A 25,469-nucleotide genomic window follows, 5' to 3' on the forward strand; every position below is an offset into this window, starting at 1 on the left:
AGATTGGACAGATGGTCTAGCTAGCTGTCTCCATTCACCCTGCAGAGATCTGAGAAAATGTTAAAGGTCCCATGGCATGAAAATTTCACTTTGATGTTTTTTAACATTAATATGAGTTCCCCCAGCCTGCCTATGGCCCCCTAGTGGCTAGAAAAGGCGATGGGTGTAAACCGAGCCCTGGGTATCCTGCTCTGCCTTTGAGAAAATGAAAGCTCAGATGGGCCGATCTGGAATCTTGCTCCTTATGTTGTCGTAAGAGGAAAGGTTACCTCCCCTTTCTCTGCTTTGCCCGCCCAGAGAATTTGGCTCCCCCATGAGAGAGAGACATCATGGCTTTCAAACGAGCAAAGTGGCAGTTAGTCAAGGCCACACCCCCACTCTCCACCTTGCCCCCCCTCTCTCCTCCTCAATAGCTACAGACACAGAAATGGCACATACTAAGGAAAGCTCATTGTGGGATTGGCTCTAGTGGATGTAATTCTGCACCAAGGCTGAATTTCGGGAAAGAGACTTCAGATACAGTATTAGGGGACCACTAAGGCCTATATAAATGCATCCAAAGAGCACCATGTCATGGGACCTTTAACCATAGTCCTCATATATCGACCAGAGTTTAATATGCCGACACAACGGAAGCCCAAGGCAACGGATATCTGGCCTGAATGAGTGAAATCGCGTGAATTTCCACTGGAATCCCGGAAGTGGAATGTCGAGGATATAGACTAGCAGAGAATGAATCTAATGTAGAGTTGTTTTCTGTGGTAGGCTTTTCAGAAACACCATGTTGTGGTATGATGAGAAAAAGGGAAAGCTTAGACAACATCAGGTCATTCATAGGTCACAGGTCAGGGGACGAGAATATTCGGCCAGTCTCTTATAACCAAACCTGTTCTATATAGTTACGTTGTCTCTCTACAGATTAAGGGAATCTAGGCAGCTATATGATAAGGGAATGTTTTGTCTCAGGACTGTCTCCTTTTGGAGGTCGGTGGACCAGCCACACTTTAGCATACTTCCCAGAGAGAGAGAGAGGGGCTTGAATAGGCTTTAGCATATCTGTTTAGGCGCCTGCAATATCTTTGTTTACCTTAAAGGTTCAGCTAAACATAACGCCTCCAGCATGAGTTTAAATACACCTTCAGGAAGAGAGGAATTTCAGAGAGTTGGGACGGCACTGCACAGTAACACACCGTGGTTATACTGTACTGCCTGCTTAATTGTCTCCTCAATTGAGTGTTCATTAAATGCTCCTGTGTAAGTCCTCAAGGTCTCCCAAACCTTCTTCACATAATGTGAAATGAGTTGTGCTGCTCCTGAGTTTTTCCTTAACATTGTCATGGAGTGGTAGAGTTTGTGGGCATTTGTAAAATAGTCTTATTCCTTACAGATTGGGAAAAGCATTATTCAATTTCAATAACTTCTTTTTGGTACATTAAATGCTTTTCGGTACATTTTTGCAACATTGGTTCTATTTTTTTATTTTCTATTTGACGTCCTGAGAATCCCGGCCGAAATGGCAGCACAATCACACTACACGAACCAACGCAGAAATAAAGTGAGGGGAAGGGAGGAAGAAGAAAAAAGGAACTGAACAACATACAAAACCGATCAGAATGGAAAATAGAAAACATATTAAAACACAATAAGCTTAAATTAAATTTCTTCATGGATATACAAATATTGTGTACCCCGTCTTTTCTTTCATGAATAACTCGTATAGTAAATATTACTGCCTTCAGCTGACAGCACTGTCAAACATCTGTCAGTAATCAGACTCTGTCAAAACCCAGTCCAGGCTCTTCTGTGTGAACACCCAGCAGACAGACCAAAAAAAAAAAAAAAAGAAAAACTAAATAGTCAGCTTTGTGTTGAAACCAGAGTTCTTGTGCCAAGAGGGTCTTGTCTGACACAGTAAACGGTCTCAAGTGTTTGCTGTAAGCTTTGACTGGCAAAACAGATTGAGGCCGCTTATGCTTTGGAGAGCTGTAGGAAATCAGCTTTTTTCTGGTCAACAGTAGTTTTTTTTTTTTACAATTTGCTCTCTTTTGAACTCCCATCATTTCCTTTCTCCTCCTCTCTGTCCAAACATCCCTCTCCTCTGGACCCTTCCTTTTTCTCTCTCCTTCCCTCCATTAGACCGGGTGGTGGATGACCTGAACCCTGTGCTGAACTTCACCAAGAGGGAAGTGGAGTCTCTCCTTCACTTCGTGGAGGAGGAGCCGGACCCGTCACAGGTCCAGCTGCAGCCCCACGACAGCATGGAGAGCGTCCTCAGGAAGGCTCTGCTCATCTATCCTCACCAGGTTACTAAGGTACATGAATGGAGGAGACACTGTCGCTAAATGCCTACAGGTGCTTTAAAAGAAGCACGTGTGTGTGGCCCTGCATACAGTTTTTGCATTATTAATTGTGGTGAAGTTTATTTTTCAAGTAGGCTGTCCAAGAGATGACTGGCAGTCCTCTGCTTATTCAATAAGTCACTTGCTATTCTGTGGCAATGGAAATGTCAAGACTTGTCAAACTTCTCATTAATTATCCATCGAAATCCATTTGTTGAATAAATCTGAGGTGAGAACTACGCCAAGCAGTTGCAGTCACACTTTGCTTTATATTTTTAACACTGTTTTTAAATAGCTCATGAGGTTCTGCAGTTTGAAAGGTGGTAATTCACCTCATAATTAGTTTTCCAGACTAAACTCTGACAGCAAAAACTGAGCTCACAAGATTTTAAGTTTGCTTCGTGAGGCTAAGAATCTCTCATTTGGAACCTTTTATGTGTTTAATTGCAGCTAATTCACTGGTATGAGCAAGGACAAATTCCATTTACTTATAATAATTGACTTTATTTCCACTTGTATTCACTGAGATGTTTGCATTCTAAATTCCAATAAGCTCCTCTGCTTCTCTTACATATTTTTCTTCATTCTACCTTCCAGCAACCATTCCCCCACGAGTCGCTGCTGATAGACCGCAGGGAGCTGAAGCTGAGCAAGGCTGAGAAGAAAGCAGCAAAGAAAGGTTACGAAGAGGAGAAGAGGGCGTCTGTGCCATACACCCGCCCTTCCTACGCTCACTACTACCCTGCCAGTGACCAGAGCCTCACTAACATCCCCGCCTTCAGTCAGAGGAACTGGTCAGTGACTTACAGCAGCAACAAAATATACTATATATAGATACTCTCTGAATAAAAAAAGAAGAAGCTTTCATTATGAATTGATTAGCAACATTTAAACCTGGTTTTATGAACACAACAACTAATGAACTAATATTTAAATAAATAAATAACTCTGCTCAGGCGACCACCTCCGCGTACTGAAGAGAAGCCCGGGGCCAGTGTCCGGCCAGTCCAGTCAACTCCAGTTCCCATGACGCCCCGTCAGGCGTCTGCAGGCTCTGACCCAGGCAATGACTCGTCAGGATCCAGCCTCGGAGGTTTTCCTATCAACTGCCTGCAAAAAGCCGGGGTGTTTGTACAGAGGATCGTCACCACTACTGGTAGGCAAACTGTGCATGTATTTGATCTTGTCTTTTACTTTGTCTTCATTCTATGAATGCTTTTTCCCCCTCAAGAATCCTCTACTCGCCATGGCATTGGATGAGGAATAGTTGATGTTTCTATCTACTCCTGGTAAAAGTCTTTCTTGGTCTCTTTCAGACATCGTGATTCCAGGCACCAACAGCTCAAAAGATGTCCAGGCCAGGATCACTGCTGGAGAGAGCATCCACATCATCAGGGGCACCAAAGGTACAATAACTCTTTACTCTTGAAAACATTTGCATGTTTGCCACTATAATCACTTAATCGTTTAAATCTTTGCTTGTTCTACCTTTTCAAATGTGACAATTAGCAGTTTTTTTTCCCCCATTACACATGACACTAAACTACTGAATATCTTTGGGTTTTGGACTGTTGTTCCGACAAACCGATGAATCAATTAATGGAGAAAATAGTCTGCAGATTATTAATGAAAATAATCATCAGTTGTAACCCTATATGCAATCCCAATGCTGCAAAAGCATCTTCTCTAAGAACCTTCACTTAATGTAGCAGGTCAGGGTAAACTATGTGTGTACTGATCATTTCTTTCACCTGTGTCTGTTTTAGGGACTTACATCAGGTCGTCTGATGGTCGAATCTTTGCCATCAGAGCGGCTAATAAGTCCAAGACTGCAGGGGAGAGTTCTACAGCGCCACCCAAAGGTAGGATGATCTATTTCCAGAACTGACTTCTACTTAAAGCAGAGATCTTCAACGTTTTTATGCCAAGGACCCCTTAGCTGAAAAAGAGACAGAGTAGGGACCCCAAACTACATGTAGCCTACTGTGTAGAGCCTAATGGTAGAATTATTTTAATGTATCTTTTCAGACATTTTCATTTTTGAAAAAAACAAACTTCCAAAACATAATTCTTTTTAATATTTGGCAGCCCCCCTGCACTAACTCTGAGGACCCTATAGGGGTCACGGACTTAAAGAGCCTTGGTTAGACAAGCAGAGATGTAAAAATATAAGGAACAAACTATTATTGACATTATGATATTATTTAACCGAACCCAGTCCAAAAGCTAATATCTAACCTCCTGTTTCATCTTTTCAGACTCCCAGGCTGTACCAGAGGAAGTGTCAAACAAAGGCAGTAACGGTTGCCTGTCACCTGACAGGAAGCAGCAGGTACCCTTCAAGACTGCACCCCGCCCTCTTTCACCTGACGGCCCAGAGATCATCAGCGAGTTGCAGCGCTACACGGGTAGCACTGGAGCTGGTCCCACCGCAGGCTCCGGAGCTCAGCTAGAGAGGGCAGCAGAGGACAACATGAACAACCTGCCTTCCACCAAACCGGTTCAGACCAATGGCAGCAGTGGGAGCAGTTTTGCTCCTGAAAATATGAGCCACCATGATGCCTCTGTGATTAGTGTAATCCAGCCCAACATGGACGCCACTGCAGCCCAAGACCTGAGAACAGGTTCCAAGCGTAAAGCCTCTACCCCGCCCCTGGATGAGCAGCCCAGTAAGCAGCCCTTTGCAGGAAAACACTCCTCAGCCCCTCTGGCCACACAAGGCTTCCCCTTCACCGGGGGCTACGGCCTCCCTCCTCTCGGCCTCAACCCTGGCATGTTGGGTGGATCACTGGGCCACCCGCTCTTCATGGGGGCAGGCTCGCCTTACTTCCAGCCCCCCCACACTCAACTGGGGGACCCCAGTTACACGTACCCAGATCTGTTCAGCTTTGGCGGAGCCAGCGCAGTCCCCACCTCCTCTTCCTCGTCCTGCTCAACAACCACTGCGGCTGCTGTCTCATCTTCCTCATCATCTTCTGCATCAGTCAAAGCTGCCAGTTCCGTTCCAGGAGCCCTGCCGCCGTTTATGCTTTGCCCCAGCATGGTGGGCATGGCTGGGATGCTCCCAGCAGGCTTCCCTCTGTCTTACAGTCAGTCTATGGCTAGTCTCTACACAGGCTCCATGCACCCTGGAGGGCTGCCGGGTCCAGCCGCCACTCCTGGTCCAGCTGGAGCCAGCTTCCTCTCCCAGTACCCTCCCACTGCTGCCTCCAGTTCCTCCTCATCTTCTCCTTCATCCTTTTCCCCTTCCGCCCGGTCTGAGGGCTGCCGGGGCCCGGTGCTGATTAACTGCGGGATTGTCAGCAGCGCCAGCAGCTCTGATGATGACGATGATGTAATTGAGGTGAGGGGACAGTGACAGACGAATGATGTGGTTGTTTGAGCAAGCTTGATTCAATTAAGAAATCATCAAAATGGGATGACATCCTGTTTGCCGGGCTTCAAAGGGCCTGTGCCCGAGGACGTGAGGGAAACGGACAAAAAATGAAAGGCAACTGACATGTTGACAACTGAGCCCCTGCTAAAGTGTTTCCTCTGTTTGTCTCTACTGCCTTGGAGAAACAGTCTGAATGGGGATTGAACAAAGACTGGACACCGAGCGACAAATCTTAATGCTGACTGTCAGAAGATGAAACCAGGGGAAGAAGAAAATGAAAATCGGAGGACTTCCAAGTTTTTGTCCAAAACTGGCATTGAAATACTAATCACTGGACTTAGAACTGCTGAGTGTGGGCCTGCAGTGACCACAAATGGCCTCTAGTTGTAGTGTTCACTTTAGAGATTCTAGTTCTGCAGCTTTGCAAAATGTCAAGACTCTTTTTGCTTTTTCAGCTAATCAAAAAGAGGACTGTAGCGTGGATTTGCTTTAAAAAAAAAAAAAAAATTCAAAGTTTGAAAAATAAGTAAGCTGGTAGAAATGTTTGTTAAATATCAGTAACTGAAATATTCTTCATTAGTTGTTAAATATTGCTACTGAATATTTTCTTCAAATGGTAAAAAGAAAAGGTAAAAAAGATCAAACTGAACTTTAAGAAATTACATTTTGATTGAACAGAATAATTCACTGCCAGGACAGGGGGTATTGTACGTTTTTGTTTTTGAAGAAAAAATACTACAGAAGCGGGATCATCTTGGATTATTGAAGAGGCGGTTGAGGCTTGATGAGGTTAAAGGCAATTACTGCAACCTTAAAACTGTAATGAAAGAATGTATGCCTAATCAAATGCCTTTAAACCAGGCCTTTTTTTGAAAAGACTCGTATTCAAGCATCAGACGTGCGAAGATCTGATTTTTCTTATTTTGTGCATTTTATATTTATGTAATCTCTTTTGATTTTTAAAGAACAAGCCTTGCCTAAAGACAGCCAGGTGAAAATGAGAAGAAGAAAAAAAACTGTGTTCTTGTGAGGTGTCCTCCTCGTAGCGGAGAAACAACCAACAGAAAATGCCTTTTTGCCTCCATCTTTCTGAATGTTAACTGTGAGAGAGAAGGGGTAAAGAGAGACAGGCGGTCACTGCGGCTCTCTGAATCTCACCCACAGTCTTACTGTAGCCTAGTGAAAAGCGATGCAAAACACTCACTCAAGCCTATATATGTATTCGTACAACCCCAGAGGAATGAATCTTGCAGACCCCAAGTTTTGGTTACGCTTGTCTCGTTACTGTGTTCGTGTCTGTGTGTTGTTTTTTCTCAAGGGTTACAAAAGGAATCGTTTAAAAATTTGAAAAAAAGAAACGTGTGTGACTCGGTTTGGTAACTCGTTCTGACGACACAGATTCCACCTCTCTGCTCTGCTGTTTTTTTAATTTCCCTCTTTCATCTCATTTTGTGAACAGAGGTCATTGTGAAACAGATTTTTATTGAAGAGATGGAGAAAAAAAAAACGAGAAATGCACAAGCACATCAGAGACCTCCACGGAAGAGGATTGTGTCTTAAGAGACTAAATAACAATGTAGAGCAGAATTAAAACTCCACCACAGCAAACGCGCTGTCTCTACAGGATCCTCACAGCTGCAGCTGAGAAGTACATATCCATCTCTCTGTATGACCTTGCAGGTAACACTGTGCACTGTACTGCACTGTAAAAGAGACACAAATCTGTATACGTCTGTAAAACGGTTGAAAGCTGGGAAACTTTCAGCATGTGACCAAGTTCCCTTTAAATTAACTATAAACCATCGCTCTGCTGTTCCAATTGAGCCCCTCTGATCACACAAAGCGGTCTACTACGGTCTGCACAGTCCTTCAATGGAAAATGTTCTCCTCCAAAATGGCTGAAGCAAGAGCTTCAAAACCCACCAGCTCTTTTGTTGAAAATGAAACTCGGAACATCGTCAAGTAAAGACTGAGAATTTTCTGGGTTTTTTTTCTCTTTCCTGTATTTGTTCTTCATGCTGAAATTGTTAGTTTACTTATGTTTCATTTTTGTTCTCTTCTTTTTACAATGTTTGAATTTACCAAATTAATTTATTCATAACGGTGCATATTTATTCATTTTTATTTTTGTACAATGTTCTTTTTCTTGGTTTCCTTTTATTGCTTGTCTTTTGTTTGTACGATTTGTATGGTCATATTACTATTGTTGTTAAAGGGGAAGTATGCAGTTTTGTTTAGCTTAATTTACCTTAACTGAACAGCTTCGGAGCCATTGGAATGGTTTTATGACTTTTTTCGAGTTGAATGGTGGTGGTCTCGCCTCCCCCCCTAGCGCCTGTGAGCGGAAAAACCCCCCTTGCAACTTTTGTTCAACTCAGTGTCAGGAAGTATGGCGTGATATCAGGTCTCGCGATGTAACAAATTGCTTCATGGCACTGTTACACATACGCCCATTCAGGAACCGGCTAACAAGGTAGCGATGGAGTTTTTCATACTATCGTCATGGCTGAGCCAGCAAAAAAGAAGCAGAAAGCTAGGAAAGCATTGTCAGAGGAACAGAGAATGAGGAAACGGCAGACTGACCGAGCGAGGAGTCAGACACAAGTAAACATAGGAGCTGCCAAATATCTATTCCGAAGCTGTAGGGGGAGCTCTATAGAGAAACCTGCGAGCAAAACGGTGAAGAAATGGCCAAAACTGCATAGCGCCCCTTTTAAAGTGACGATCTGCGAGTCTGACCCGGTACATGTGAACTTGCATGTGGACCAACCAATTAGTGCATTACTGTGCACATTAATAGCCAGGGTAGAAGGATCGATTAATTATCATATCCCATTTGCGATAACTCTGATCGGCTCTTGATTATGAGAAATCCCCCCCCCCAAAAAAAGGACATCAGGAATACACTGATATTAACCGTAATGCTGAGCTGTGTTAAAACCTTCTTCTAATCTATATGAGCTCAGATTCATTCATCAGAATGTCCTGCCTGTTCACAAGTTTGTTCACAATTGGGATACAAATCTTAAGTATTTAATAATATGAGCCATTTATCTGCATGTAAATGAAGCTCATTCGCAATGGGTCAGAAACTGAAGCAGTCCAACCACTCATCAGCTGAAAAGAAACAAAATAATAATCAAGAGCTTTTCTTTCCTTTATTTGTTGTTCATTGCCATATCAGAAATGTCCATCTGTGTCATCCCTATGATGGCAAAAAAAAGCGAGTTTCTTCAGTGTTGACCTGTTTGGTTGTCAGCTCTGCACTGACTGACTGCTCTTTTATTTTACAGCTTTCTACTTGAATTTACATATTTATTTATACAAATCGATTCGGTCGACTGTCTGAATTTTAGCCGAGTAGAAGATTAAAGCTGCTGTCTTTGAGGATTGGCTCTAGTCAAAGCCTGTTGTGTAGTTTATCGATGGATAATGTGTATGACCTTGGATTACTTTTAGATCCTATTTTTTTGTTGTTGCTTTTTTGAAGTTTGTAAATAAAAAGAAACATGTTTTAAAAAATACTTTTCCTAATTTCTTTACATCGATAGTAGCAGCAGATGTAATGTATATGCCTGTATGTCTCTCCCTCACACACACAAACACACACAGGTAACCGAGCAACATGTGACGGAACAGCTAAGCTGCTTCCAAAAAAAGGAACCACTTTTACAGTCACAGACAAGTATAAGTAGTAGTAGTAGTAATTATAATTATTTGCTCTCAACCACAACCCTATGAAGTATAAACAATGGTATATTAATTCAATTGTAACACTGTAATGTACAGTGTAAATGTGTCTTGAAGGAAAAGAAATGTGTAATCTAGGGTAAGCAGACTGTAGAATCCATTTAAGAGAGAAAATTTACCCAAAGGCCCGATGGTTTGTCCGATGTTCCTTAGAGTTCCTGGACCATTGAAGTACTTGGTGGTGTCTTTTTCTCTGTCCTTTGCAATAATAATAAAGCACTCATAATAAAAATGTGAGAATCTGGAATCAGCTCCAGACAGTGCTTTATTCTGTTCATTGATCTTTAACGCCACACTGCATATAATATCAACAATAAGTGTTTTACATGAAAACCTAATATTGCGTAGTTTCAATAATGTTTAACATTTTAATCCCTTAAAAAAGAGATAAATTTGAACACTAAATGAACCAAAACAATGTAGACCAATTCACTATTTCAAACACATGATACCTACTCATGCAAAATGGTATAAAAAAAATAGCACTTCTTAAAGAAAAGCTGGTAATCGTAATAGGTGAAAGAAATGATTATTGAATCTCAAACATTCTAGACATAACTTGATCTTGTCTTCTGTCTATTTATTTGCACTCGTGTAGATATTGGTACGTTCAGTGCCATTGCTTTTGGCAGTATATTTGATTATCCTGTTCCCGTAGTGTAGTGGTAAGATCAATGAAATGTAACATCGAGGGTGGAATCTGGGTTTGGTTTGTACTGACCAGCTTTCCACGTCCTACTTTAATAAATGGCCACTCACATAGTGGAGTTTGTGTGCGTGTGTGAGACCTTGTATGTATATATATATACATATATAGATGATTATTTATTTAAAATTTGGATTCGTAGAATTGAAATCCTTAAAATTGAATTAGGGCATTAAAACCAACAAATGTGTCACCTGACCATTGTGTAAATCCCACAATTCACCAGCCTTTACTTGGCAGGTTACTTGAGTTGTTGGCTTGTTGGTGGTGTCATATATAGTTTATTCCACCCACCAAAAGAGGATAAAACAGATAAATGTAATGGATAAATCAACCTCCATTTCCAGTGAGAGGTGTGAAACATCTGACTAAGTGTCTTGTTTAATTTGATTAATGTCCTGCACACAGAGGGGAATGGTTTTGCAGAAATAAATGACTGAATTCCTATAGCTCACTGGCTCATTTGCATGGTAATTAAATTGCAGAACCTGACTGCCTGTTTTGGTTTTGTATGTACACCTGCGTTTCATTAGATCTCATTTGATCCATAACCATTACGTTCCAATTTACTATCCACAATGACTATAAATTAATTTCCACCCACTATCACCATAGAACTAGACTAGGATTTTAAAACGAAATTGTGCTTCTAAATCAAAGTTATAAGCCAGAGTACTTAAAGTTATCAGCCCTGAGATAAATCAGTGGTTGGCTGGTGGTAACATCTGAGTGAAGGTTGCTGTTTAATGTGTCCTTGTTGCATGTTTCCCTATTACAACCTATTTGTATGTGGTTTGTCTTCTTTGTAAATGTGATGTGAGTTCTGATTGTTCTTAATAAAATGAATGCATCTGTGTTATATTTGTGTCTTTTCATTACATTGTTTTCAAAGTGAACAATAATATTCCTATACTACATATCTTAATGAGAACATCAAAACGTAACTAAAGGAAATGTGTGATCTAATCCATAGAAATAATACAGTATTTCCACAGGAGAGAGGTATTACTAGTATAGATAAAACATTTTCATAAACCACCAACTAGAGGAACATTGTTGAAGGAGCTATGTGGTGGAAGAAGTAGGCCTATGTCGTGGTGTAAAAGTAGGCTACTGCAAGTAAAAGTCCTGAATTATCTTTTTATGTAAAAGTACTATCTGAAAAACGTATTTGAAGTATGAAGTAAGTAAAAACACTCATATGCAGAATGGCGCCTTTTAGAATGTTATATTTAGGCTGGCCTTTTCTTGGCTAGTTATGCATTTACCAGTAAGTAGGCTATACAGTTTAATGTTGAAGCAGTTAACTAACCAATGCTAAACAAATTAGCAAAATAATATCATTATGCAAAATAATTATCTGCAAAAATAATTAGTGACTATAGCTTTTTAATACATACATACATACATACATACATACATGTAGGCTTATTTCCCTCTGAACCGTAGGTATAAAGACCTAAAATAAATTACTTGAATACATGTATTTAGCTGCTTTCCACCACAAGCAAGGCTAATCTATAAGGTGTAAACAGTAACAAAGTCATCTACCGACTAATTTTAACCCAGCTTTACTTATTTTGTGTTGTACCGAGGAGGACTGGTGCGTCATTTGTTGAGAACTCTATTTCCCAGAATGCTCTGGTGTTAAAACGTTACGTGACTTGACGTTTTTTTTCACCAATTGTTGATGACGATGGCAGACAACGCAGGTCAGTAGCTGAACGGTGGTACAGGCAGGGAGGAGTGCCTGCCAAGATAAAACAATTTTCTCCGGTGACCAGCTCTCAAAAGACGGAAGACCAATACAATAAACGAATGAAGCTAAGGTAGTGTGAAGAACCTCTGAAATATTCGCAAATTGACGCTGGTTGAGAAACGTCTCTAACATTGTTTTGAAGGCCTGTTGCTAGCTACGAGAATCCTCGGGCTAGCCCGGTAGACACCCGGCCGAGAGAGCGCAAGGGACCAGGACAGGGGCGCCGTAGGCTGGTTTGATCGACCAGGTTTAACTGATGCTGGCTGCCCTGTCTTATAATCAAACCAAATCAATGTAACCTCTCCTCCTCCTCCGTGGCGGATATAAATCAGCGTAACTCAGTTTGACAGCTAGCTAACATTAGCTCTCCTGTGTTTACAAGCTAACTCAGCCCAGACCCTTTGAAGAAGTTGGACACTTGGGTATATTTGTTTCAGTTAGAATTTTCATATTTGGGTGCTACCACCTGCCTGCTAGCTGGTGGTGATTTGTAACCTTGTTGTAGTTGTGTCCACGCCGATTAAAGGTCGCCAGCTAGGCAGCTAGATTAAAAAGTCTCCTAGCTAAGGTTATCGCATCTTCAAGCTTATCTACTGCTGCCCAAAGTTTGTTACCTTATTTGAATAGAAGGAGTAGACTGCTGAGTTGATTAACAAAACTACCTTTAACCAGTTGAAAGACAGTAATCCGGATGAAGGCTCACAGAGAATTGTGGATTTTGAGGCTGTCAGGTTTTAGAGGTGTCACCTGTTATTCTTGGCATTATTAAGTCGCACACCGGGATCCAACATCTGCTGCACCAGAAGCAACTGATCTGCTGTTTCGCTATCTTGAGCTGATTTGCTCAAGAAGGATCCTCTTCAAAACACATCACAATGAATCGTTACCTGCCAGTGGCACGACAGCACTTTCTGGCTGCCCTTGCCAGCACCAGTGTGGTAGTGAAAAGTATAAGTGCTGTGGTGGTACTCCTCTATCTTTTGTCATGGGCTGTGGACACTCCATACGCACTGGGGGTGACCCCAGGTTATCTTTTTCCGCCCAACTTCTGGGTGTGGACACTGGTGACCCACGGGGTGGTAGAGCAGCATGTCTGGGGTGTGGTGGCCAATGTGGGAATAGTTATGGCCTGTGGGCGCCTGCTGGAGCCTCTGTGGGGCGCTCTGGAGCTCCTGATCTTTTTCGCAGTGGTTAATATCTCTGCAGGCCTCCTGGCAGGCCTCTCCTACCTCCTCACCTATGTTGCCACCTTCGACCTGGACTACCTGTTTGCTGTTCGTGCCTATGGAGCAGCTGGGTTCCTGGGAGGTGTCCTGGTGGCGCTGAAGCAGACCATGGGGGATACTACAGTGCTCAGGGTGCCACAGGTGAGGCTAACAAATACTGAAAGTAATTTCTGTTCTGCATTGATGCTTATTGGCAAAAGGTATGCTACTAAATATTACCAGACCAATGAGGAGTGCGGGACAGCAAAGCTGAATTGAGAATGCATCCCAACAAGAATGTAAACGGCACTGGAAATCTAACCACTAGTCCTTGAGATGTGTACATAAACAAGCCTGTGTCAGATTATGGCCATCACACATCAATGACGCCCCCAGCCATATTCACAAATAGCATAAAATGTGCTTTGTGTTAGTTTAACTTAACATAGAATTTCACAATGGATACACACAGAGAAAGGACAAGATGATGTAAAGGCAAAGTACCAGATTCTTTGCCTTGGTTATACACACTACACATAACTCTTCATGAATTAGGAAGCCATTTGTGTCTGTGTCAGTCTTAGAAGCACTGAATAATATATACTGTATGCTTTCAGCAATAAAGGAAGCATTGTGAGTTAAAAGGGTAGCTTTTAAAAATGAGGTTAAAGCTTTAGTGCGTAACTTAATATTGAATATGAACGTTCATTCCATTCAAGCCATTGCCAAATGAGTTGCTATAAAGCTAATTAAGACTATCAGCTCCACACAACTCTCTCTGTATTTCTCAGCATGGCTGTGTTCAGAAGATTGTGTCGTCCGGCGACACTCGAGCGAAGATAATTACCTCTTCTGAAAGGTCCATCATGTTTTTTAAACCTCCGTGTCCTCCTTGGCTACTAGCAACTGCGTGGAGGAGGGGTGGGGGCTGTGCACGTTCACGGAAGGCTTGTATCATGTGGACGCGCCGACAGTTTTGTTGTCATTACTTAGAATTCCTCAGGGAGGGCGACAGAAACTACGCACTATAGCTTTAATAGAGTGAAATGCGCAAATTTGCACACTTACCAACAGCAGTGTGGTATGTGCAGTGTGTGCGGTGTGGTATGGTAATAGCTTTAATCGATTTATGAGCACACACATCAAATTATTGTCAAATACAGTGATCATGCTGTTGTATTGAAGCCATATAAGCCAGTGGTTTATAAGCTGTTGAGTGTTTGCTTGGTTTGTGTCCTGCTGTTTAGGCATGTGTGATCTGTTTACATTTTAAGATTAAATCTGATGCTCTTCTGCAGGGCAGCTTACACTGAGTGTCCAGATAAGGGTTTTAGTTTTTGGCTGAAGCACACATTCCTAATGTGTCTCTTAAACTACCAGGCCACTCTGCTTTGGCTACTTTTTTTGCCTTTTGTACTTGTTGTGAGTTTGTATCAAACTAGGTTACTAAACTCTAATCTCCCTCATCTCAGCTGAGCAGGTTAGGAAATTTACTCCATCAAAATGCTGGTACATTTTGACTATGACTCCCGCCTGCCACCCTGGCATGCAACCAGCTATTGTTTGTTGTTTCAATTCCTGAATCTAGCTGACTTGGGTGAACTGTGGGAACTGGCAGCCACGGTGGTCTGTAGACAAAATGGCAGTTGTCCCTTTGCCTGATTATTTTTATTTACATGAACTAAAATCTGTCTCCCCTTCCCATCTCAGGTGAGACTCAAAGCAGCACCGGCTTTGGTCCTCCTCCTCCTGGCCTTACTGCGCCTGGCAGGGCTGCTCGACAGCTCGGCCCCCCTGGCTGCATACAGCTATGGAGCCCTGTCCGGCTGGGTCTACCTGCGCTTCTACCAGAGGCACAGCCGGGGCCGTGGGGACATGTCGGACCACTTTGCCTTCGCTAGTTTCTTTCCTGAGGCGCTGCAGCCGGCCGTGGGGCTGCTGGCGGGGCTGGTCCACTCCGCCCTGGTGAAGGTGAAGGTGTGCAGGAAGATGGTGAAGAGGTATGACGTGGGGGCGCCCTCCTCCATCACTATCAGCCTGCCAGGGACGGACCCACAAGATGCAGAAAGGAGGAGGTGAGTCAGAGTTAAACATTTACATCTGCATGCTTAAAAACTGGTCTTGTGCAAAGGATGGTCTGATATATTGGTGTGCCTAGTTTTTTTTAATTTTTTTTTTTTTTTAAATCATATTCTTTATTTTATTTTACATAAACAGTGTAAAGAGATTTCAAACATACATCTCATTATTCATATTCCAGATCCTTCACACTAGGACACAGACAAAAAATTCCATAATCATAAACAAACATATTAAACTAAAACAAACTAAATAACACAAAACTACAAAACACACAAATCAAACAACATAAGAAATGCACTCAGATAACACTTTTATCATAATCCCTAACATTAATGTAAAAATTTATAAAATCAAAATCTCTATGAGACTACTATATTCTGTCTTTACTATTATAATAAATTCTGTCCAAAACAAAGCTTGAGAGTTCATTCCACCAGTGGACTATTGCTGGGGGTTTGGACGCCTTCCATTTTAAATTTATACATTTCCTAGCTGCCATCAAAGCAAGATCTATGTACATACTTTCATATATATTCCACTTGTCAGACATATTGGTTCCCAAAAGACATAAACAAGGTGAAAGGGGAACAGATGCATTTAAACACTGAGATATCAACTTGGTAACAAATTTCCAAAATAACGAAAGTTGTTCACATGACCAAAGCATATGAAAAAAAAGTACCTTTGTATTTCTTACAACGCCAACAAAGGAATGATATTTCACTGTTCATTTTATTTAATTTCTCTAGGGTATAATAGACCCTGTGCATTATCTTAAATAATGCTAATTTATGCCTTAAATTCTAAGAGCATTTATGTCCTTTCCTGCAAATAAAAGACCAATCTTCTTGCTGTATTTCAATCTGAAGGTCTTGTTCCCACTTTTGTCTTAAATAGTCTGTATTTACCCTTGAGCTTGTAGTAAGAACACTATAAATCTTTGAGATAAGTTTATCCTTATTTTTCTCCATATCGTTCATTATAAAATCAATTTTTCATGGTTCAGGTTCTTGCAAAGAACCATGCTCCAAGTTGACTACATGCCTTATTTGAAAATATCTAAACAAATGGGAAGAAGGAACTCCATATTTCTGCTGAAGCTCAATAAATGAAAGAAAAAATCCCCCTTTCAAACAAATGTGAAATTTTTCTTATACCTTTTAATCATACCAAAGTTTAACAGTATCATCCCCACAACAAGAAATACCTGGATTTCTCCAAATTTGGGAAAACGGGGAGAGAGTATTTTTTATATCCTAACAATTTATGAGACCATTTCCAAATATGGAGGCTATTCAGTATAACAGGATTTCTAATGATTTTAACCACTTCTTTAAGATCCATATATGGTAAACATTCCAAGTTATATGGACCAATGTGCAATGATTCTATTCTTTTCCACGAACATGTTGTATCTAAAAACCATGATTTTATCTGTTTGAGCTGAGATGACAAAAAAAAAAAAAAAAAAATTGGGAAGCTTCAGGCCACCAGAGTCATATGGTAAGTGCAAAACAGACACCCGGACACGTGGGGATTTGTTATTCCAAATAAAGGAAGAGATAAGACTTTGTAGTCTTTTAAAAAAAAATGTTGTGGTGGGGTAATCGGGAGATTTTGAAATAAATATAAAAATGTAGGCAAAACAGACATTTTAACTATATTTACTCTCCCCATAAGTGAAATGGGTAGTTGGCCAATTCTTTTTAACTCCTCTGATACTTTATTAATTACTGGAAGGTAATTCAAACTAAATGTATCTTCCATTCTTCTAGGGATGAACAAACCCAAGTATTTAATGAACTGTTTAGACCAATTCCAATTGAATTGATTCTTAAGAAAAGTACAATCAAAATTGGAAATCGGCATTATCTCAGTTTTATCCCAAGTTAACTTTGTAGCCTGATAACTTTCCAACGTTTTCAAACAATAAGAAAAATGGATCCATCTTCCGACTCTTTGTTGATCTGCCTAGCTAATTGTTTGCCTGCCATTTCACCCTGTTCTACATAGGATAATTTGGATTTTATGAATGCCAATTCACATGCATGAGTATTAATAGAATTATACTTCAACTATCTATCAGCAATAAAATATTGGAGTCATTACTTACATAGTGTTGCTTCTCCAAATTAATTATATCACTTTCAATACATTTCAACTCATTTTTTGTTTTATTTTTAAATGATAATGAAAAGGATATCACACACCCTTTTATTTAGGCCTTAAGCGTGTCCCATTAAGCGTGTGCCTAGTTATTAAATATCTGATACTGGTCAATTAGGGTCTAGTGTGATTAAGGTTCCCTCGTGATCCTCCACATTTCATTTTTGATTAATACATTTTTTTGAAAAGCTGAGCCTCTGTGCTCTTTTTCAGTCATACTCCTCAAACTGTTCATGACGTACATCTTCATGCTAAGGCAGCATTCACATAAAAGCCAGCGTTGCAGCTATTAGACGCAGGGTTGTGCGGCGGTGTGGGTCTTTCCATTTGCGTGTTTGTGTTTCCATGGTGTTCCCCATGGTGCTAGTATGCTGGGTCCTACGAGGGATTTACTTAAATAACTACCAGGATATGAGGTCTATCAGAACAGTGCTTTTTAAACTGGTGCACAAGGCCAAATTGAGTGACGAAACGTGAAACATAACGTTACACTTCAGTCTGTTGTGTTGTGCCGGTCTGATCGGCAGTTATGTTATTGGCCACCGCAGCGTGACGTCGGGTTGTGTTTCTCCAAAAGCTGTTTCTCCAAACTTTTCGTCCCAAGCTGCTGTGGGTTTTTTTCGACACCCCCTGTGGCCCAAATGAATGGGAGGATTGGCTTTTTTCGCCGTAGCACCAGATCTCAACTGAACGCAGCCTTAGAGCACACGCACTCTTACGCACATTCACTAACACTCTCAAGCTGTCAGAGGTTTGTTTTTCCTCCTGTTCCCATTGTCTGGCAGATGCACTTCCAAGCTGTCATACAGATTCAGTTACAGATAGATGTCATTGCTCTTTCTTTCAAACACACATGCATACAGACCTGTGTTCCTGTAATTGTCAAGGGGTATTTTATACTTTTTTTGATAAGTCGGGGGGGCGTTGTGAGCCCCGGTAGCCTTATGGTGAAGTCGCATATCAGATAACCACAACATCCTCGGTTTGACCCCAGACTGGGGGACTTTTTTTCCACCGAGTGTTGACTAAAGACAAAAAAAGTATTTTACATTAAAGGATGGCCTCTACTTTTACAACTTCCATCCAGGCTAAGTTTGCTGTACACTCACACACCTGTACATGTTCCGCAACTTCCCATTTGGAAAATGTTGTGATATCAAACGAGTGTTATTAAATTTGTATCCGGAAACTGGTAAACTGTTTGAACTTCATTGTTTCAGTCTGCGATCCAATCTTCTTGTTAGAGTTTCCTTCCTCCAGTATGACGCACATTAAACATGGCTGCCACGTGAATGAAGCTAAGGCCTTCTGTAAGCTTTTTGTATTGAGAGGTCTGCTGAATGAGAAATGAACCTTATTGTGATGATTTAAAAAGTAACTGGTACTTTAATCAACAAATGACGAATTTCATTCCAGAAATGACATAATTCATTTGTTAAATTGCCTATTATTATTATGATTGTCAGTATTAAAGGACAGTATCAGCAAAAAACACAAAAAAAAGTTATTTCCCTGATTTATTATTATTATTATTTTTACTACCAACTAACTAGTGGGATATCTTAATTGTGAGTTCATACAGTTATCAGTTTATTCTAATTGTGTAGGACACTTAACATGGCAGGGAATAAGAATATCTCTTTTTTTGGGAAACGGCTTACTCACCTCGGTTTCAAAAAGGTCAGTAGCTTGTAGGCCAGTAGATTAGACTAAAAAGGGGGTCAATTCCCCACATCCATGGTGAAAGGCATCTATAAAAGATTGATTTCATTATTCGATATCAGATCACTCAAACAGATTGAGCCCTAATCACATTCACAGTCCATGTAAACATTGTCATTGCTGGCATGCTACAGCTCTGATGCCACAGGTATCAGAGCTTTTTTTGTCAATTGAAAGACAAGAGACCGAACATTAACATCAATGTCAGGACATTTGCAGATATCTTTGAACCGGTACTACATCTATTGTAGTACAATCTATTGGGCCAGATGCCCTTAACTAAGGCACTGAACCCCCAAAACAGCTCGAATGGCGCTGCACTTTTGCTTGCCTTAGGGCCTGGACGATATGCTTTTGTCCCGATTTGATTCTTTCACGATACATGGGTGCCGATTTAGATTTGTATTGTTTTCTAAGAAGAATGCACGTCACATGTCAGACAGTCAGTCTGACATTTATTTCACTTGTAAAGAAGTACATAACATGTATTTTCTGCGTTTTCTGCTTTCGGGCTGTTTTGCTGGAAATGGATATGATGTAGTCGCTGTCGGCGGTACGGTATAAACAGAAAATATTTAGGTGAATCATTGGTTAAAAAAAAACAAATAATCCATTCTAGGAATCGTCACAAAGAAATCACGATACGATTTCTTTTCACACCCCTACTGTGCTCTGCATGTGTAGGGACGTTATGTTTGTGTAACAGATGAGGGATTACTCACTTTAATTGTCTTGACAGCAAAGTTCTCTTGTCTTTTTTCCCACATGGCTCACTTTACTGGACGTATTTCGTACTGTTGTTAAAGCACAGTGATGCCATGGAAGCATTAGATTACATCTACACAGGAGCGCTGCACCAATCACAAACAGGCCTCCCTTGTTGTGCAGCAGCACTTCCTTATGGGATTAATGAAGAACATCTCTCCTTTCCTCTTCCTTCCAGACAACTGGCCCTCAAGGCTCTGAACGAGCGTCTGAAGCGTGTGGAGGACCAGTCCGCCTGGCCCAGCATGGACGACGAAGAAGACGACGACGACGACGAGGTCAGGACCGACACGCAGCCGCTCCTCCCAGGCGGGCGTGACCCCTCCTCCACGCCGAGACCAGCAGGGGGACCGGTCGGCGGCGCTCTCTCCTCCACCTCCTCATCCTCAATGTCGCAGAGCAGCGGAGGGCCATCCACAGGCGGAGCGCAACACCCAGAGTCCAGCATTATCAGCTTCGAGGATGCACCTTCTAGATCGTAACATATAGAACGCACGTGTACAGATACGCACGCGCTGTTCGGTGTCACTGGAAGGTATACTAGTGTAGTCAGCGTCCCTGACTGGTATACAAATATGTTCAGTGACAGTGAGTAGGTATACACTCGATATCACACACGCCAACACACACACACACACACACAACAGCTTTGACCAGTTCATACACACAGACCATGCGCTCACAAACACACTGTCAATGTCATGATGAAGCCCAAAGGGGAGGTAACTGTAAAGTGCTTTCAGTTCAGACATGTTTGTAAATGCTCAGTGTAGATGGACAAACAGGACAGTTAATTCTTCTTCCTTCCTGCATACGACCAGAAACCAGAAATTCTGTCTGGTTCTGGACATAATCCGAACTTGCAGTCCTCGGCCCACTGCTTCATGTGTCTCTTTCTCTTGCTTTCTAAATAAATAACAAAATGGGTGTACAATATTCTTTTTCTAAGTCTTTTTGGGAGCAGCCATAGCTCTCTGTTAGCCTGCCTTGGGAAAGCTTGCAGTGACAGAGATGCTGACTTGTTGATTCTTGATGAAAGGCCGACTCTATGCGCACCGGTTTGATAAGCGCTGAAAAAAATGGCTGCAAGTGACAGTGGATTATGGTTAACTGGTTCTTGATCAGAAACCAGGTGTGTAACGGAGGACGTATGACAAGCACGTTCTCGGCAGAGTGCTGGACCAGAGGAAAGAAGCTGGTGCAGGTCTGTCCTGCTGATAAACTTTGATACAAAACTTCCAAGATTTGAAGAGGTGAAAATAATTTTTCCGGGCCAGGTTCATTTGCCGCCTGGTGTCTCTCTGGAACAACAAGCAGAGAAATGGACTGTGTACCCATTTTTTAACCCCCCGTATGTCGTTCAATTGAGAACACTGTATTTTATTTTTCTTCTAGGTCTGTTCATGACTAAACAAAATCAAAAAAAAAAAAAAATAATAATAATTCTGTTTCTGTGCACTAACAAGACACGTTCATGACGTTACACTCGCACACAGATCTGTGGATGATGATTATGATTCTTGTTTTACGAATTATGAGTTTATTGTATTTTTTTAATATCAAGCCTACTCCTGGAGCATCATCCTGTACCATTTTACACTTTCACCTTCTATGATCTGAAATGATACAAGAATTATACAATAATCTGGGTGCATGTAATACAGAGTGTACACTGTCTGTCATGGTTGTGTTAGTCATATGGTGCCATTACAAATGCAGACAAGGGTAGAGAATGGTTATTCACAGACTGTGCAGGTATTTTTAGAGTTGCTGATTCAGAGTTTGTACCTGTGCTGTGTCAAACTCTGCTCTGAGTTGTCGACCGCAGACTGATAAATGACTCCACAGGCAGCGGACACCTGCGCTGATCAGTAAGCAGCCTGGCCAGGGTTTTCCCAGTCACATCCTTTGCACTCGTAAAATCTTTCATTTCTGAAAAAAAACAAAAAAAAAACGCAGAGCCAGTGGTGAATCATTTTCTTGGGAGGTTGATGGGCAGCTAAATTGTTTCATTAAAAAAACACTTCATAAATGCTAGGCAGTCAGTAATTGATACATGTTGTAGACAGTCATCGCTGTAGATGTCGCAGTCTATTATGGTAATGACTCTTGATCAAATAATTTGAATTCCCAATTTCCCTCCTGTCCTTGTTGATTAAAGTCAGTTGCAGCCAATACATTATTTCAGATGTTGGCATCACAGTGATGACAAATTGATAAATTATTTTTAAACTTGTGATCAAGAGGTTGAACATGTTATCATATTAAATGAGAATTTCCAAATAGTTGAGGTGAACCATGCAGAATTTGCAATCTGGAAACTACTCAAAATGTATGAATTAACTAAGTACAGAAATGTGTTGTTACATGTTTAATTCCAATATAAAGTAGTTTTGTTTTTGATATGTAGTAAACTGATATTTGTTTTCTGAAGAGTAATCTTGTACTGGCCTTCCTGATCATTGTATTTGTCACTTACTGAATTGGCATACATTTAAATTGAAAACAAATCAAATGTAACAAAAGAGACCGTGGGTTATTTATGCCATCTATCGCCCTCTATGATTAACCAGTAGGAGAAATCTCCTCCTCCTGTGTCCGCCCAAGAGTAGTGGCCTGTGTTTTTGTTTTTTTTATTATTTATTTTATGGGATTTTAGGATTGGATATGTTCCAAATCTGAGCACACAGCAAAGTATGTTTACAGTTTTATCAACAACCTTATGTAATACCCCAGGAATGCTATGTAAGATTTATATTCCTATATGGTGAAATTGGTCAAATGGAAAGAAACAAAATACAGAGTTATGTAAATCTCATTCCTGATCAGCTTATGTTTTTCCCCGCGAGGTCCTGTGGAAAGTTTCAGCCCACAACAGGCTCCGTCTCAATGTCTGGAGGTGGCTGACACATTTTGATAGTGTAGTTTTGAGGAAGAACATCACAAGATTTGCTTTTTGACAAATGGTGCAGTGCGAGTTGATGTGTAAAGCTTTAGAATAAGCGATAATGTCACCAGTTTAGGAACAGATGCTCCTGGGAAAACAGGATGAGAAAGAGTTGCTTTTCAGCTGATGGAAGGTGTTGTATGGGAAGTAATAAGCCATATTAGAATGATGAAATTCTGTGTGTTCTGTCATGTGTTTCTCCTTGTTCCTTCTGCTCATTTCCCTGTGCTCTTGTTTTGGCAAGACAAGTGTTTACCTTGTATGAGTGGGGCCATTCTTTAATTAAATATGGATGACTTGTGGTATTTAATCTAAATTCAGCTTCATAGTGCAGAATATAGAGCACCAGTTAAATATCTGAAATCTCAAACTGCCAGTACGTACACAATTACAGATGGTAACAGCGCAATCACAGTTTTATGCTGTTATTCTCACCATTTTAATAGCAAGTTACGCTGGAAATAGCATGATATCTTTTTATTTTATTTTATTTTTTTATCTTAGCTGCTGACACAACTCAGCTCGGATGCCACAATAAAAATCAGTAAAGCAGCAAAACCCATTTGACATGGATGCCTGAAGATAACTGTGAAGTTGTGTAATTTCAGTGAGAATGCGTAGGAATGTTGTAGTTGGCACTCTGAGGTTTCAGATTGAGCCTGGCCACACAGCCAAACCTCCACTCTCCATCCCTGTTCCCTTTGTTTTTTTCTGTATTTACATTTGTTCTTGCTGTAATCATCCTCAAAGAGAAGAAAGGAATGCAATTGCGTGCTGTGTGTGTGAGTAATTTACAGTTGGTGTTAACAAACTAGGAAAACTACAGGCGAGGGAAATGCATGATGTCACTGGGTTGGTCAGTGGCCAAGCCTTTTTAGTCAATGAACTGGTACTTAATTGCTAGGATTCCAGTGTGGCTACATACATGGTTCATAAGTGTTTTGTCATTATTAAAGACCAACACCACATTGTAATTTCCCCTTGTGGGATTAATAAAGTATACATTACATTACATTACCACAGGCAGGCCAGGTAGACTGTTATTTAAACCTCAGCAGGTGCTTTCTCAGTTTTAATCAAACAGATTTTCCCTGGTTGGTTTTCTGTCAAAGTGCAGATTAATGTCAAGTTTCTTACCAATCTTTATGTAAACTCGAATAACTGGGATTTTAACGTAACCAGGGGGAAAACAATTCTTTGACAATTATACTTTAAAGTGATTTATTTGCTAGTCTTCGTTTGCAGGTATCGATTACTACAGTAGCTGTCATTGGAGGGCTATGGTTTTATTATGAGTTATAAGGTGTGGTCATGGGTTTTAGTAGCTTGATTTATCTTTTAGCCAGGCAGGCAACAAATCACATTACAATCTAATTGTTTGGTAAAATAGTGACTTTGGGGTAACACCTGTCTCCTGGACTCTATGAATGCTGTTTTCCTGCCATAAAATGAATGACAGATTACAGATGAGGCTGAGCTGCATCACCGCAATGTTTTCCTTTATTTATTTATTTTTTCTTTCTTATCTGTCCCTACTTTTGCACCATCAGATCTTGTACATACTAATGACAGTCTCAGTCTCTCTCTCTCTCTCTCTCTCTCTCTCTGCACTGTGGCTGTTGCACCGACTTTTCCTTTTTAGTTTTCAGATATATTTCTTTATCTCTATATGAAATAAAAGACGATTGTATGAAATTAAAACCAGTGTTTCAGTCTGTTGCGTAATTGTTGTGATATTTGCTGCCCTGCTGTGGATGTACATGTGTCTTTACTATAAGGGCAGGCTAGATAGTGGTGGGGTGGCTCAGTGGTTTGACCTGTAACATCCCACAACAACAATGAATCATACTGAATTATCTATAAAAGAAAAGCAAGAGTGTTCTACCAAATCCTGAATATTTGTAAAATTAGCATACTGATGTGTAACTGTAAAGAGACACTGTTAAGTGGGTATATTTAAAATATATATATATATATATATATATATATATATATATATATATATATATATATATATATTTACAGGTGGGATTACCAGGTGTCACATAAGAAATCTGTCTATAACCATGCAATGTTAAAACAAACTCTTAAACACCAGAGATTGCCACAGTCTTATGGTATGAGACAAAATAATTAAGAGGGTTGGAGAGAGTACTGGAATATCCTACTCAAGTCACAGTGCACCTTAATGTTAAGACAAACTATAAAAGAATCAATGAGGACTACGCTGACTAAGGTCGCCATAAGAAATACCAATACGACCCCCTTAAAAAGACTACAGTTACACACAGTTACAGTTACAGTGACCACTTAACTTATGATAAATACGCACTATCCAACACCCAATTTCTGGGCAATTTTCCCAGACACTGTATTTAAAAGTGGTGATCATATATAAAAGGACATAAATTCAAACTAAACCTAAATGGACCATAACACCAGAACTGTTTGTTGTTCTAGTTATTAGTAGTTAATAACGTAACAGTTTCCAGCTGAGTCTCAACTCTTCAGAGTATCAGCAGTATTTACTGCTGATACTCTAATTATGTCCTTTTACAACTGGGTGGCATATTTCTATACTTTTTATTCTCTTTAATATGTTACATGATTTGCCCTCCATTTCTCTGAATTTGTTTAGTTACCTAAACTGTC

The 25,469-nt window shown here is 40.7% G+C and overlaps 2 protein-coding genes across 5 annotated transcripts in view; both read left to right on the forward strand.

The window, feature by feature from the left end:
• LOC144520651 (helicase ARIP4-like) overlaps window positions 1-7,058 on the forward strand; it is an 81,118-nt gene extending 74,060 nt beyond the window's left edge. For all 4 annotated transcript variants that reach the window (XM_078254531.1, XM_078254532.1, XM_078254534.1 and 1 more), the window contains 6 exons: window positions 2,137-2,312; window positions 2,937-3,133; window positions 3,296-3,495; window positions 3,656-3,745; window positions 4,106-4,201; window positions 4,598-7,058. In XM_078254531.1, the coding sequence (XP_078110657.1) occupies window positions 2,137-2,312; window positions 2,937-3,133; window positions 3,296-3,495; window positions 3,656-3,745; window positions 4,106-4,201; window positions 4,598-5,697 (1,859 nt within the window). In that variant the 3' untranslated portion in view covers window positions 5,698-7,058. The remainder of the gene's footprint in view (window positions 1-2,136; window positions 2,313-2,936; window positions 3,134-3,295; window positions 3,496-3,655; window positions 3,746-4,105; window positions 4,202-4,597) is intronic.
• A 4,803-nt stretch (window positions 7,059-11,861) lies between these two features.
• Window positions 11,862-23,584, forward strand: tmem115 (transmembrane protein 115). The gene is made up of 3 exons (XM_078254535.1): window positions 11,862-13,297; window positions 14,846-15,210; window positions 20,049-23,584. Exons 1-3 carry the CDS (start codon window positions 12,806-12,808, stop codon window positions 20,350-20,352), a joined length of 1,161 nt encoding a protein of 386 aa, XP_078110661.1. The 5' UTR covers window positions 11,862-12,805; the 3' UTR covers window positions 20,353-23,584.
• Window positions 23,585-25,469: the final 1,885 nt, after the last annotated feature.

This window comes from Sander vitreus, chromosome 7, assembly GCF_031162955.1.
Source record: "Sander vitreus isolate 19-12246 chromosome 7, sanVit1, whole genome shotgun sequence".
Classification (NCBI taxonomy): Eukaryota; Metazoa; Chordata; class Actinopteri; order Perciformes; family Percidae; genus Sander; species Sander vitreus.

Excerpts from the sequence above, each read along its gene's own strand:
- tmem115 (XM_078254535.1), top strand. The coding sequence starts at position 12,806 with ATGAATCGTTACCTGCCAGTGGCACGACAGCACTTTCTGGCTGCCCTT. Across the intron at positions 13,298-14,845 it reads CAGTGCTCAGGGTGCCACAG|GTGAGACTCAAAGCAGCACC; the intron begins GTGAGGCTAACA and ends TTCCCATCTCAG. Across the intron at positions 15,211-20,048 it reads CAAGATGCAGAAAGGAGGAG|ACAACTGGCCCTCAAGGCTC; the intron begins GTGAGTCAGAGT and ends TCTTCCTTCCAG.